The sequence below is a fragment of the Centropristis striata genome, chromosome 5 (assembly GCF_030273125.1).
Source record: "Centropristis striata isolate RG_2023a ecotype Rhode Island chromosome 5, C.striata_1.0, whole genome shotgun sequence".
NCBI lineage: Eukaryota > Metazoa > Chordata > Actinopteri > Perciformes > Serranidae > Centropristis > Centropristis striata.
In genome coordinates this window covers 21,937,734-21,953,633 of record NC_081521.1, presented here as the reverse complement: position 1 = coordinate 21,953,633, position 15,900 = coordinate 21,937,734, and the positions used below count along the sequence as shown (strand labels likewise).

At 38.9% G+C, this 15,900-nt stretch overlaps 1 protein-coding gene across 2 annotated transcripts in view; it reads right to left on the bottom strand.

Moving 5' to 3' along the window:
• Positions 1-15,900, bottom strand: part of mtor (mechanistic target of rapamycin kinase) — a 120,073-nt gene that overhangs the window by 37,303 nt on the left and 66,870 nt on the right. For both annotated transcript variants that reach the window (XM_059333126.1, XM_059333127.1), the window contains exons 30-34: positions 13,327-13,466; positions 9,649-9,749; positions 7,885-8,000; positions 4,553-4,630; positions 3,489-3,596 (exon numbers count right to left, since the gene is read on the bottom strand). In XM_059333126.1, the coding sequence (XP_059189109.1) occupies positions 3,489-3,596; positions 4,553-4,630; positions 7,885-8,000; positions 9,649-9,749; positions 13,327-13,466 (543 nt within the window). The remainder of the gene's footprint in view (positions 1-3,488; positions 3,597-4,552; positions 4,631-7,884; positions 8,001-9,648; positions 9,750-13,326; positions 13,467-15,900) is intronic.

Genomic DNA, 15,900 nt, shown 5'->3' with positions numbered 1-15,900 from the left:
TGTGACTCAAGTATCGGGAAATCGTGGGGGCTCTGCTGATTCCCACCTCTACCATACATCCGCATAGGTTGTTTATTCTTACCCTCTGATATGGCCCAAAGGAGTTTTTCCTGAATTAGCACAGTCACAGTTCAAAACACTTGGTTAATGTTGTCAAACGATCAAAGTTTGGTTAGGTTTAGGAAACATGACTACTATACAAAACAATTCTTGATTGAATCTAATTTTGTGGACAAAAAATGCAGCTAAATCACAATATATTGTATCTCAAGCCAGCGGATGCCCCCAATGTCAAGCCCTTATCCAAAGTCCAAAACAGTTGACTTCAGAACACTATAATGCACCATCTAAAGCCCAACTTTTGCATGCTTTTTCTCTTTCATTGACCAAATATGCATCATTTTGTGACTAATGAAGATGATAAATTTGAAATAAATCCATATCCACATGCATGCTCTGTGTCTGTTGCTTTAGCAGCAGTCTCTCTGGTGGGTTTCCTTGTTTGGCTTTATGAATTAAGATGTGAGGCCACAACTCCTGCACCTCTTAGTCTCAATGTTGACCTTGATCTTGTACCTTTTTTAGAGTTTCAAATGAATATGTTTATGCTTGTGATTACGATTGTATATTTCACAGACAGCCCCTCCACAGTTTCCTTGCCTGCAGAACACATGTAAACAAAGATGTTGGTGGTTCTGCAGGTTTAGCCCATGCTTATCTAATCAAATATTCCCATTATATATAATTGGCCTATTTTTGTGATTGCTAATCTGTTTCAGTTGAAGGCAGTCCCTCTACAGTTTTATTGCCTGCATAAATAAATATGTATTTAATGTTGGCGGTTTTGCAGGTTTAGCCTTTCAACAGATTTTCCCATGATTATTGTGAGGTTAATTTGCCATTATTCTACTATTTTTCCATCTGTTTTACTGTATTATAATGTATGTTATGTGATGTTTTCTATGTTTGGTTTATACTTAGATAATCTGTATGATATGAAATACCTTTTTTAATGTTTTGTACCACTGGTTTAATTGGGACTTTTCTGCGGGGCCAATGGTTGTTTCGGCCCACTTCTGTGATTGGTGACTGGGTAACGGTGCCTTTAAACCTCAGTTTAACCTCTGTCCTGATAACACACTGATGAAGGCAACTTAGCTGCTGAGACATTGTTTTTTTATTTTTAAAATCATAATAAATCTTCACATCTAAAGTATGATGCTACTTTTTAAAACTGTATAATGGTTTTATCAATAAAATATTCCCTTTCATTTAATTTTCAGATTTTTTATGCCGTCTAAAAACTTCATTTTATCCTTAGTTGTCCTTTTTCATGCAGTCAAAGCAAGAGCTGCCTTTGTTTTGTCCTGAACCGTGACTTTCTGTTGTGGACAGACCTCTGGAAGCACTAAGTGTACTGGCATTTGAACTCAGTTTTGGCATTCAAAAGCCTATTAGAATGCGGCAAATTTCATTTTGAAAAAAGCTTCAGCCTCTGGGCAGGCACATGCAGTCCTTAGACAAATCTTCGTGTGCTGCGGTTAAGGTAAAGGATGACGCAGGTTTTTGGGATTTTCCGAGATGTCAGTACCATCTGAGCAGGAGATGAGGGACAGGAATGCCTCCAGGGACTCAGAGTAGGCAGCGTTATAAATGCTGTATCAAACCGAGAAGCTTGGATGCCAGCTTATCAGTTTTTCTGCCCGACTTAAATTCTTGCATGCACACACAAGGCGAAGAGACCTTTATGAAAAACGATGAACTTGAACACTATTATCTTATATCTAATGGCTTTTGTCTCGACTTCCAAAGACTTGGCGGGCGGCACAATTTTCCCTAACTGCCTGTGGATTTGTGGTTCTTCCACACGTCCTGCTGGCTCATTATAAAAGCATGAAGAACACTGTAATTCACAATTAATAATGATAATGATAGTAATCATAATCAGTCTCGGGAAGCGGGAAGAATTTGGAAGGGGTTATAGAGACAAAAGACAAAATGTTCTCACACGGGTCATTTCATGCAAGCTATGGCAAGCAAAGGCACCATTTACATTATTATATTCTTTTCTTTTTAAGTGTGCAGGTGTTGATTATATTTACTGTATGTTCCAACTCCCACCTTATTATTATTAAAATGATATGCTCAATTTCTGATTAATTTGTGGGGTACATACAGTACTGTGCAAAAGTCTTAGGCAGGTGTGAAAAAGAAGAATTGATGGTGGTTTGAAGGCAAAGGGTGGTCAAACCAAAACTTTGCATTTTGTTAATTGATAAAAATAAACTATTAACATTTCTATTTTTGAAAGCACTCTTATTTTACAGCATTTTTTCACACCTGCCTAAAACATTTGCACAGTACTGTTTGTTTTTGCATTCATAGTTTTATACTGTTTCTGATTTATTTGATATGCCACATGTTTGCAAATGCATTGCATTATGGGTATTTGAGACAGCAACTCTGTAAGGGAGTAATATGATGGAGCTGGACTCTCTGGTGACAGTGGCAGAAAGAAGGACCCTGGACAACCAAACCCCATATTGGACAACGCCCACCACCCTCTGCACAACACCTTCACTAGGCAGAGGAGTGTGTTCAGTGGTAGACTCCTGTCCCAGTCCAGCTCCACCAATATACTGAAAAACTCCTTAGTCTCCTTCGTGGACACTTTCATTTTCTGTTTTTGCACAATTCTTTCCTGGTCATGTTTGCAAATGTTATTTATGTTATTTTATGTTATTTATCTACACATTCATCTGCATATTCTTTCATTTCCTGCAATGTTTAATTTCCCAGTTAAAGTCCAATTTTTGCCAAGATTATAATGTAAATTAATTTATCATAGGCTCATTATTTATAGGTCAAGTTTAATTTTAATGTATGTATAGAGTATGTGCAATGTATGCTTGAATGCTGCTATTGGATGCTTGTATTTCCCTTTGGGTGAATAAAGTATCGATCTATCCATGTGCAGACTTTCTTGGACTGCAATAATAAAAATGGAGTCATAACAGCATATCACCTAAATTGCTACTATGAGAAAGATGATAACAGAGAACTACAACAACATCTTTAAACATTGGGTTTATGAAACATATTGCTCATGTGACTCACTCCTTTCTTTGTCGAGAGAGCTGCAAGGTTGTGAACGATTTTCTGCATGATGAGCAGATTTTTGACACATTTACTTCTCACCTTCATCTGAAGTTTGCGAAGCACTGTGAATAACACTTAGCAGAGCCAAACATCATTCTACTTTTACAAACTCACCTTAAATTTTCTTTCACATGTAGAAATAAACACAAATCTAGCAGACGGTGAATCCTAACTCACTGAGGTATTAGTGTGTGTATGTCTGGCTTGTAATGTTTCCCATTAGTAACAGTAGTCTTTCCAACATCTGCTTTACATTTGTAGTTGCACACGTGAGAGTGTGTGTGTGTGTGTGTGTGTGTGTGTGTCTGTATATCATGCGCTGCAGTTACCTGAAGCCTCTCCCACCATGTTTCCCTAATGATGTCCCTCCTCTCTGGCACCAGCTTATACTGGATCACCTCCTCGAGCTCGGACAGCATCTGGCAAGACACCATGGCCTGGGAAACAAACACACACGTTCATTATTATAATTTCAAAAGAACCCTTCTGTGCAATATCAAAAGGATCATTAAAGCTGAAAAAATTCATCAGAATCTATAACTGAATGCATTCACGGTTGGTTGACTCTATATGACGGTTTTGTTTACAGCTGCCTTTTCTAACAACATTCAGGTGTGTCTGTTTTTCATTGTGAATGGCTACCAGTGGTGGAAAGTAACTAAGTACATTAACACAAGTAAGTACAATTTTGAGGTACTTGTACTTTACTTGAGTATTTCTATTTTATGTAATTCATTTGCAATTGTAGTCCACTACATTAAGCTGACAGCTTTAGTTACTTTTCAGGTCGAGATTTAAAATAAAACATGATCAACTTAAAGTGATTAGACATTTATATTTATTTAAGCAAATAGCAGTATATCAAGTAGTTAAAATGAGCCCTACCTTGAGTAATGTAATGTAATGTAATGTAAACGCTTATATAAATGCATCAATAATAATACATTTGGAATATATAAAACATTCTGAGTACTTTTACTTCAGTAAATTTTGAATGCAGGACCTTTAATTGTAGTGGAGTAATTTAACAGTGTGGTATTAGTACTTTTCCTTAAGCAAGGGATCTGAATACTTTTTCCGTCACTGACAGCAACATATATACATCAAACTCAAATCAAATGGCTTTCATGAACATCTGTATGCTGTTTTGGTTTTCAACTTCTGAAATTTGAAATGTTGCTTTGATAGTTCCACATATAAAGATGATAAACTAGGAGCATGGACCAGCAGAGAAACTGTAAATATTTATGTTTTTGACCTCTAAAGAAGCTAGGTCAGAGACGCTGATAAAATGTTGTTGCCGTGCCATAAACCTGCACATAAAAAAGTGGTGGTTCAGTGGTGGACTGAAGCCATGTGTGGAATATTTTGGCTGACTCAGCGGAACACTTACCCCGTAGGCTCGACTGTAGCTCTCTCCAGCCATGGCCGTCAGCTCAGCATCCAGGAGGTCTCTTGCTTTGTCAATACACTAAATGAAAAAAAAAAAAAATTTATATTTACGATTTGACCTTCTACTGAAATTAATATTTGGCTTAATGGTGCACTGATGGTGTAACCGTTAGCTTGGCTCTTTACTCAACTCTTCAGTAAATGTAATAAATGGTAATAACAGCATTTCCTCAATAACATTAGGACAGCATGACCCCAGAGTGTACCATGACACAATGTCACACCATCCTCAGAACGTCTTGCATCAGGACCAGCCAGGATTGGACTAAACCCAGGGAATAAAAAACACTTTGTACGAATGAATGAAGACATGTTATTGCTTGCTGCTCACACCCTTTTCCCTTAAGTGCAGCCAACAGTGAGACATTAGTGCAACTAGGACTAGAACGCCTGCTTGTATAGCAAAATGGTTTGATGCACTAGTGGGTGCCAAGTGTTTTATGGGGAGAGGGAAATGTACTGTTGAGAGCAACAGCGTGAAAGTTATGTAACCATCAAATGTATCTTTAAACTAGAATTACTGCCTCGCGGCTGTATGCCTCTGCAAACCAGCCAAGTTTACATTCATGCCTGTCCAGACTCAGCCAGACAGAAGACAATGCTTCATATGTGGACGCTGCTGCAAAGAAGCTACAAATTCTCTTGGAGCACTTAAGAGCTATATAATCAAGGTGGACACCAAAGATTGGTGTCACCTATTCAGTATCTGCCTAAATGTAAAATACAGTCATAACAGCCCCTTCTGTTCTATGGTGGTAAATAATGGCCAGAAAGATGTTTTTGAAAGACATTATGATATCACAGTAAAGTTTACCTTTGATCTTTAGGATATAAAACGTCATCACTTATTAATTTTATCGTATTAGACATCTGTGTGAAGTTTTGCCATATTAATGTATCAATTCTTGAGTTACGACTCAAAAATACATTGACCCTGACCTTATAATAAGTTCATCCTTGAGTCCAACCAGACGTTTGTGCCAAATTTGAAGAAATTCCCTCAATTTGTTCCTGAGATATCAAGTTCATCTGAATTGGATGGATATGAGGTCACAGTGCAGTGACTTTGACCTTTGACCTTCAAAATCAAATCAGTTCAACCTCGAGTCCAAATTAACATTTGTGCCAAATCAAAAGAAACTCCCTAAAGTCTTTTCTGAGATAACACTTTTACAAGGATGGGTGGAACAGATGGACAACCCGACAACAAAATGCCTCCAGCCACAGCCTAAATTTGCATGTACGTCCAGAGAAAGGGAAAGGAAAAAAGAAGGCAAGTAAGAAAAATTCAAAATCGAGGCTGTTAGTCATGGTTGCTCTGATGTCTGTGATGCACATTCCCAAACATTTTCATGATGTTCAACCAACTGTCAGAGTACATTCATACTCTAAAAATGTTTTCCTACCTTCCTGTTTTTTGGCTTTATTATTGTATATCACTGACTCACTTGAAAACTTCCAGTTCCCTGACTTTTCGTAACAGGACTACACTCCAAATTCAAGGATACTGCAGACATTCCATCACCCAGCAAGAACCCCGAGGGGTGGAAAAACCTGGGAGAGAAAGACCTGATCCAGAGCAGCCGAAGGGACAAACAAGGACACAAGAACTGTGGCTGAAAGCGTGCTGATTTCTCGGGCTCTTACAGCCAATGTTTTTCGGGAACTGTTATTAGTGGGAAGGTAAAATGAGGGAGGTTGAATGAGAAGTTTTCTGAGGCCGGGGCACACAGCTGTTTCGGGCCGACTACCACCAATTATTTTTTTTGTGGGGAGGGAAAAAGGGGAATGGCGTGCCTAAACACCTCTTCAGGCATGCACAACAAGAGGAGGGGTTATGGGAGGGTGGTGGGGACGAGGTGACAATGAGGCTGCTTCTTTATAGCCTCCACTCAGTTATGGTCCTGTTTACTCCTGAATTACTGCGCTGGGGCCTCAATGGAAATGTGCAGTCCAGACGACTCCTGATAAATGCAGTGTCTGGCTTCTGGCAGCACAAACAAACCGTGACCCAATCTCCCATTCTCTTACATAAAGGTTGCACTTATGTACTTACCCAGGTTTAAGTCCAGCAAGATTATTTTATCATTACAATGTGATATGAAGTCCTCTGTGTGAACAGCAAGGGCCAAATCAACCACAAGAGGAAACTGGAAGTTTGTGAAAACCATGATGTAATTCACAAATCAAATGCACACACAGGGGGACCGGATGATTCTTGGCAGAGCAACAGACTGCTGCAGTACTACTGCGGTGTCTACACATCATCGCTGGAACAGACCAAAAACTGAGATTTATAAAGCAAAGTAACATGACCTTTTTCACAAAGACGCACGCCGAAACTCCTGCAGCACATGTCTGGTTGTTGGGGGTATAAAGGGAGGAAAGGAACAACCTGATGAAATCAAAAGGACTTAAATCCGAGGATTACCAACCACATCCGGAAGACTAGACTGAGCTCATGTTGACATTTAAGCTTTCACCCTCGCTCCATCTGCTTTTCATTCCTCTTAACTTATTGTGAGTGGCCTCATTGTCGCCAAGAGTCAAAAGCCTGCTTTCCCATTTCAGCTGATGTAGGATCCTATAGGCCACACCTGGATCTAATCTCCAAATTAGAGGAGGAAGGGTGGCTGTGGAGGGATGAGGGGGCACAGGGAGCAGGTCTCCTGGGCTTTGTGGTGAAAAGGGGGACTCGGAAGATGAGTCCAGGGAAATCGGAGGAGCAGGTGTTTGCTGGTGTCAGTGCTGGAGCTCATGCTCGTTAGACGTGCTGGCATCCAGCTCGAACAAATCCATCTCCAGAGACCATGAGCTCATCTAACATCCCAACCTGCATCAAATGAGGAAAACACCACCCTGACCTCCACCAGACCATGTTGACAGGCAGACAGGAGAGGGGGGGCAGACTGTGTGTTTGTTTAAAGCTGGATGCTGTGATGATTTACAATTTCAAGAGTTATATAACATTTCCACAGCAAGGAGGTACCACATTGTAAAAAGGCAAAAAACAAAACAAGCCCTGCATTTTATTCCTTTTAATGAAAAGTCTGTGCTGATGGGGGAATTTGATCCCGTCTGGAAAAGTCGTAAAGCAATTTTTATGTTTCTTTACACTGCTAGTTTCCAATGATTTTTTACTTTTCATACCTTACTATGAAGACTAATGAAAAATCCAGAGACCACGAGACTAGGCGAATTCCCATGTGGCATGTCTTTATGAGATGTTTTCCAAAAACAGACTTTCAATGTATATTGCATGATGTAACCCACCTGCTGGGCCAATGAGAAGAGGTCCTGATGCAGAGCTAGCACCGCTCTATAAAAAGCACCATCATGTGTGTCTCTTGGGATCATGCACGTGTACTCCTCCATGCTGTCCCAGTGCCCTGGAGAACAAACAACGAGCAAGTTACAAAATGCACACAACCCATAGTAGCCATTGTAATGAGTTTTTTTAAACTGGACCTCACTATATAAAATGACCTTTTGTGGCCTCTAGGAAAATCAAAGCCTGAAACTTTGTTATACCTTCCCCTGGTATACCAAATCACAGCATGTATTTTTCTATCTTGTTCCTAAAAAGTCTTTGTGTCCTAATTAGGGTTGCAAAAGGGTGGAACATTTCCGGTAAATTTCAAGAAGCTTGCCTTGGGAAGTTAACCGGGGGAATTTGGAAATATTCAAAGTAAAAAAAACATGACATTGCAACAGATATATTTTAGTAGAACTTTATCAAGTTTTAATTATTTTATTGCCCCTCTCCCTCCAAAAAAATCCCAGTCAGCATGAAAATGTTGAATTGAACATGTAATGGAGGAATACACAGTGTGTATAGGGGGCGTGGCCTCTGCAGCCCTGCAGGATGCTCTGTGCATATAATTGAGGAATAGCAGATATTTAAGTATACTTGCATGAAATCTGGTTGATTTAGTCAAGATTATGCTAAAAAATATCCCCTAACTATATTCAAGTTCCCTGTAAGGGGCCAAGCTGCAATTTTTCTAAATTCCCAGTTTATTCCTGTTTATCCCCATAAATTCTTGTTGATTCCCATGGAAAGTTTCCAACTCTTTTTGAATTTTGCAACCCTACTTCTAATGTTGTACTTCAAAGCAAGTTTTTGCCATTTTTATCAATTCTCTAGAAGAAAAAAAAAATGTAGTACCAAATCTGTTTAACAAATGGTATCAGCACGGTAATTGCTGAGACAACTAATTAGACACAATTGAACATGGAAATTATCTTCATATACTCATATACTGTTTTAGGGCTCCTATATTCTCTAAACTTATAACATCTGAATAGGTTCCCAATCAAAACACAATGTTTATTAGACTTTTATGACAACTTGACAGTGTTGGGCAGCATCTCAACTTAATCTTTTGGTTCCCAGCTTCCAGATGATGTGTTCAAGGGTTGGACTGATGGACAATGGCATCATCCATCATCGTCCACCGAGCCCAACGTCATTTAAAAGCTTTTTAATAATGCCTGAAACGGCCAATTACTAAATGTCTGGAGACAAAGCTAATCAAGACTGAGGCTGATTGACAGTTCCCGTTTTAAACTAAATTGCACTTCAGCTTGAGATTATTTAATGATTGCAAATTCAACATTTTGCTCCCCAACAACAACAATAAAAGACGGCGTGAGTCCTGGACAGACAAGCTTGCTAGTTTCATCTCCTGGTTTACGATGAACTAAAGAAGTCGGAGCCACAGACCTCAAACCTCAGAGGATGCTCTGCAGTGTGGTCCCTGCTTTTCTCCATCATTGCACGTTACGATATGTCAATGTTATGACTGGATGCCATTCCCATCTGGTTATGTGAGCGGGACTTGGCAGGAGCTGTTACTGCTTTCATTGCTGCTAGGTTTGATTGCGTTGTTGCACTCAGACGGAGGATGGCTTAAATGCTCCATACACAAGTCATTTCTTAAAACTCAGCTAACTGCTACTACATCGTTAACCTTTTCTTTCTAAATATTTTCAATTGTGCGCTTCACATGTGACATGAAATGCTTGAGTGGTTACCTAGACCCCAGGCGGCTGCAGCAGCCATACGAGCCATCTTGGCCTGGGTTTCCTCGCTAACGAGAGTCCACTCCTCACAGCACTGCTGGTGCAACTGGCCCCTGGAAAACATTAAACAAATACTTCAGATAGTAGAGAAAACAGATCCAGATTTGTTCCAATCCCATGTTCAAAGTGACGATATCGGTTAATCAGAAAATGACTTCAGCCATCCTGAATAGAGCAGGTAATCAGGTGCAGAGTATACACTGCAGTATGGACTGATAACACAACACTTGATCAAACAGTGCAAGAAATGATTTTCAACCACCAAGAGTTATGCTCCGTCATTGCGCAATAACATCTAAATTGATTTGATGAGAGCTGTGTAAAAGAAAAAAAAGAAGAGAAACATAATGTAGAACATAAACAATTGAAGAAATCCTTCATCAGAAGAGCCAAGCACTTCCAGCCAAGGATGAGGAGATAAGACTTTGTTGTTTTATACATCTGACATTAGTTATTTCTTCATTTGTTCTCGAAGACGGAATTCTTGTCTCAGTGTACCGTCCAATAACGGTCTGATAAAATCAAGCATCCCGGCGAACAGATGGATGTTCCTGTTGGGGTCAGGTGCATCTAACCGAGACTAATTCCTCATTAACAACAATCAGTGCGGCATTGTCCACGACGAGATCAAACCCGGCGCATGTGGTTTACAGGCAGGATGCTGGAGCGAGCTTAGATGGAGGGGAGGCACAGACAGAGAAGAAGAGAGAGAGAGAGGCAGGTTTGGATAGGGGTCAGTGAAGGGAAGCCGTTCTCCAGCTGCCTGGCTATCGTATAACATGAAAGCAACAAGTACAAAATGCTCCGGTACACTGCGAGTGTGTGTGTGTGTGTGTGTGTGTGTGTGTGTGTCGGCAGCAGACAGAGAGTCCAGTGGAAGGAAGAGCTCGAGTTGTGATTTGACTCAGCAGAGCTTTATTCACATCTTTGGAATTTCAATTGAAAAGTTGCTCGAATAAATCTTATAAGGAGACATTAGTGTCCTTTAAAGGCCCCAAACTAATAGTACTACTATTAGTCACCCACACAGGGGTTTTCACTTGGTCCTAATAACCTTTTCTCAGGATATCTCCCTCACTGTCTTGTTAGTTTCCTTAAACCCTTTTCATGGCACACGTTAACAATGAGTCAGCTCTATTAGGTGTTCCAGTAAATCATGACAGTGAGCCAGCATCCGCAATACCAGGACCATACCAGGTACTGGCTCGCCTAAAGGGGATATAGTAATTTTAAATGTTATCAAACACACCTGTGCTTTCTCTGCTATTTTGATATATGACTAATACCCAGCATATCTCCACCCAACTTAAATGTAAACAGATCCCTAATCAGCCAGAATGAACAGTGGGGATCCTTGGTATGGGTGTGCAGGTTATTTTAGGTAACATATTAGCTAGAGGTGTGAATCAGTAGAGGCCTCACGATACGATTTTATCCCGAAACTTGAGTCACAACACGATATTATTGTGATTTGAAGCATTTTGCGATATGGTGAGTATTGCACTACAATATATTGCGATTTAACCATTTAACCGTTGGAGACTTTTCTCTTATTGGACAAATCAATTCTTGATTGAATTTAATTTTGTGGACAGAAAATGCAGTCTATTCATCTAACTGCAGTCTTTTTATTTCTCCACAATGAGAGTCAAACCCACAGATTGACCAACAAAGTATTCAGTCAAACTGAACTGAACTGATATCAAACATGTATGGACGACAACAACTGCAGCATTTTATCAAACTTTCCTCAACTTTAAGCTCCACAGCTCTGAATTTTTTTTTTTTTATGAAAAAAGCCTAACTTTGCAGCATTATTTCGACAATTCCAATATCCAGTATATTCCTAAAAGCCTGCAACAGCCTCCAAAAAACAAAAACGGCGAAAAATACTGACGGCCTTGGGATACTTGGCAGCCATGAATCAATATAATATTGCCACGCAAAATATTGCGATACTATACTGTATTGTTTTTTTTCACCCACCTCTAATATTAGCATCATACTACAAAATACCACAACCAGTGCTCAATTAAAGGAATGAATATCCTGGTATTTTGCCATATGTTTTCACTAAATTAAATCTACACTTCCAAAGGATTTTACACATTGTGAAACAAAAAAGGCTTTCTCCATATCCAACTTTGAAATGCTGTTCTTTCAGTGAAATTTATATATGTAAAGGATGTTAAAGGGGGCTTTATCATACACAGGTCTCCAAACCAAGACCCTAACCCAACACATGACAAAATAGTTGCAAGGTGTAATGTCAAATAATAGCGTTTAACTGAAACAGGAGGCCAAATCGCCTGAACCAAAAAATACGTATTTAATTTAAGAAAAACAGATTAAAAAAAGATAGTTATCAATTGTGTCAAGGCGGTTATCTTAAAATAAAATAATAATAACATTCCCTTAAGACTGACAAACTCTGCTGAAAAAGATGATGAGTGGTCACAATATGAAACTAACCAATATGTTTTACTACACAAGCCGACAACAGCTGCGCTAAAGATAAAGAATATAGTGGGGAGATTGATACCTCAAACTGGCACATTGACACTAAAATGACTCACTATTGTAGCTTCGATTACTAAGTAAAAGTCATTTTTCATTAAGTGTACACATTTTTGTTGATCCCTTTGATTAAATAATTTCAGATATTAAGATGGACGTTCGAGACTAAAGGTTGCCTCAAAGCTGTCCAATACTCTACTAATGTTTCAGTCCAACTGTCAAAAACACTCACTCCATTCTGTGATAATCCAAAACTGGTGAGAGAGATTTTTCACACAGAACACTGGTACAATATCCCCTTACCTTAACAGGGAACAATGTGTTCTCTTAAATTTGATCTCCTTTGACTAATGGCCCGGTCAGTTGTTATATCATTTCCCAGTCTTACTCATCCACACACAAAAACAAAAGCACATTCAGCTGAATCATTTTCTAGTGAAATGACTCGCAGTGTATACAGCGATGGCACTAGCAGGCAGGTTACATAAGCAAATTAACATCTGCTTAGCGTCATGAGCTTTGACGATCCACATATTTGGATCCTTCAGATATCTTGTGACTTTCTTTTTCCTTAAAAAAAAATCATTCTTTGAAGGTGGGCAGTCATTATGGAGTTCAGCTGTGGTGAGGTTTCATTGGAGTGGCGGCGCCTCTCGTTGGATGCCTGTTAATGCATTTCCCGGCAAAATGACTCCGGTCAACTCGGAGGAACTTTTCCCTCCTTTTTCACCCAGTCATCAAAGGCCTAACGTCAGGACTCATTAGGAATAGGCTTCCTACGCAAAAAATAAACGGGAGATGGAATAGCCCACAGCAAATATACTACCTCAGACACTGTCTGTATCCATTACAGCCAAGGTTAAAACCTGAAGAAACCAATTTGTTCTCTATTTTATCACTTCAGCAAATCACATTTGTACTAAAAAAAAGCCCACAGCGGTATGTTTCAGAAACTTTCAATTGAACACAGTCAGCAAACATTAATACTGACACTACCATAAGTGTTTTTATTGCAAAATACATATCAATGGATCTGAGACCTGAAGGCTGGAGCACTGATTTAAACAAATAGTTTAACTACTGAACTCACAACATATACAACTACTGGCATACCATTCTCCCAGGGCCTCTAAGCAGCGCATTCTGCCCAGGATGAGCTCTGGATCCTCTTTGTTCATGTCAATCTTCTTGTCGTAAGCAACCAAGGCATCCTCCCACTCATGCAGCTTCTCATACCAGGTGGCTTGGATTTCCTAGTGGATAAAAGCAGAGAGGAGTCAGTAAACGGCAACTACTTTCCTGTGTTTCATCACATAGCCAACATGTGTTTGTTATCTTGATCATGGATGTATAGAGAACTGGATGCAGGTTTGGAGGCGGGGACCCATTAATTCGTATGAAAGTGGCGCATGAAGCCAAAAAAGTTAAAATTCTGTGCATAAAAATACCTGGATCTTCTACAATGCCTATGAAAAAGTATTCACCCCCCTGGATATTAAACACATTTGTTGCTTTTACACATGAAATCATGGTCAACTCTGTGGGCTTTCTGGTGAGTTGGACATTTTTTGTAGCCATCTCCTGACTTCTACTTTTCAATGATATTTTCTCTGAGTTGCTTGAAGTGTTTTTTTGTCTTCATGTTGCAATTGTAGCAGGAATAGTGATGAAACAGAGACTGGAGCTCCCAGACACATGTTTTTTTATGCTACGATCACTTGACACACATCAACTGCACTCAGCTGATCTCCACTTCACTAACTGTGACACTGCTGGCATCAACTAGCTGCTTTCCCTTTGATATAAAAAGAGGGTTTTTTTGCAAATTCTTGTCAAAAAAGCCACATTATAATGACCATGATTTCATGTGTAAAAGCAACAAAGAGGTGAAATATCCAAGGGGGGTGAATACTTTTCAGCACTGTATGTCTCTCCCTCATCTATGAGGCCCATTGAGCAAGTGCTCTATAGTAGGCTTGGCTACTTCTGGTTTAGTGATAAAATTATTTAATCATACGGCTCTTCTATACCTAATCAATGTTATTGGATGAAATTTTTTGATAGTGAAACAAGTTATTTTCCAGGCATTGTGACATTAAAAATAATATATCTGCTGATTTACAGACATCCCAATGTAAGTCTATGCGAAAAAGGCTTTTGATCACTTTACATCATGTGACGGACCCGGTAGTTTTTTTTTTTCATGTATGCGTGAAAGCAAAGAGTTTTGGAATCATACTATCTGTCTTTTCATAGTCAGGCAAAGACTTCCACAACCTTCATGAAAAAAATTGCCAAAGCAACATGGCTGATTTGAGATTTCGCTCTTAATCTCATACCTATAATACATAAACCTTGACCTCCTATAAAAACTGACTTCTAGGTCTTTACTTCTTCATCCACCAATGACGTACATGCATTTCTTCCAGCCTTTGCTTTACTGATGAATCCTGACTGGTATACTAAACAGGGAAACCTTACATCCTCCCATAGTAAAGCTTTCCAAATAGTCACCTCATAAACAAGGTTCCTGGAGGTGCACAGTGAAGCTGTTTTTACTGAGTCTTTTCACTTTTAACATGCTTTTACAGAGAAACATAAATGCAGTTCACAAAGGCAGGAGGAAAGACCTTTTCCATTTGAGTCCTAATGGTTGGGAAAAACATTTGACTTGACTTTAGGCTACAAATAACCACTTCATAAAATAAAGTGAATGCGTTTTATTGGAAAACACTATGTTTAGGTTATCTTTACAGGGTTAACTATTTACTGTGTCTTCCCACCACTGATTGCATATGTTAACTTTGTCATCAAGAGCAGCCAAGCTTTGAATTCAACTTTGTGCAAACTCTGGATTGTAGGAAAATGTTAAAACATTGTATGATAATAAGTCTGCCACCATATGGATTGTTGGGAGTTTTGTTGTTAAGCCATAAATTATCATGGGCAAATAAGAGACCTTTGTTGGACAGTTAATGAATGTCATTCTATACAAACCAAATTCCAAAAAAGTAAGGACATTAACTTAAATGTAAATCAAACAGAATAAGATAATTTTATAGACAGCTCTGGAAAAAATTAAGAGGCCACTGCAAAATTATCAGTTTCTCTGATTTTAATATTTATAGGTATGTGTTTGAGTAAAATCAACATTTTTGTTTTATTCTATAAACTACCAAGAACATTTCACCCAAATTCCAAATAGAAATACTGTCATTTAGAAGTTTAATGGCAGAAAATTACAACTGGTCAAAATAACAAAAAAGATGCAGTACTTCCAGACCTTAAATAATCCAAAGAAAACTAATTTGTAATAATTTTTCAACAAAACAATAATAATGTTTCAACTTAGGAAAAGTTCAGAAATCAATATTTGGTGCATGCTCTCAACCAGTCTTTCACATTGCAGTTGGATGATTTTATGCCACTCCTGGTGCAAAATTTCAAGCAGCTCAGCTTTGTTTGATGGCTTGTGACCATCCATCTTCCTCTTGATGGTGGTGGTCTCTTAACTTTTTCTAGAGCTGTATATATATTCAAAGGAAAACTGCGCAAATAAAATATATTTTCTCTTTTATTTATAACTTGTATTTCTTGCATTTTTCTTTTCAATTCACTCTGAATTGTGCATTTGATGCATTATGTTTTTACTTACATTTTACACAGCATCCTAACTTAAGTGAGTGA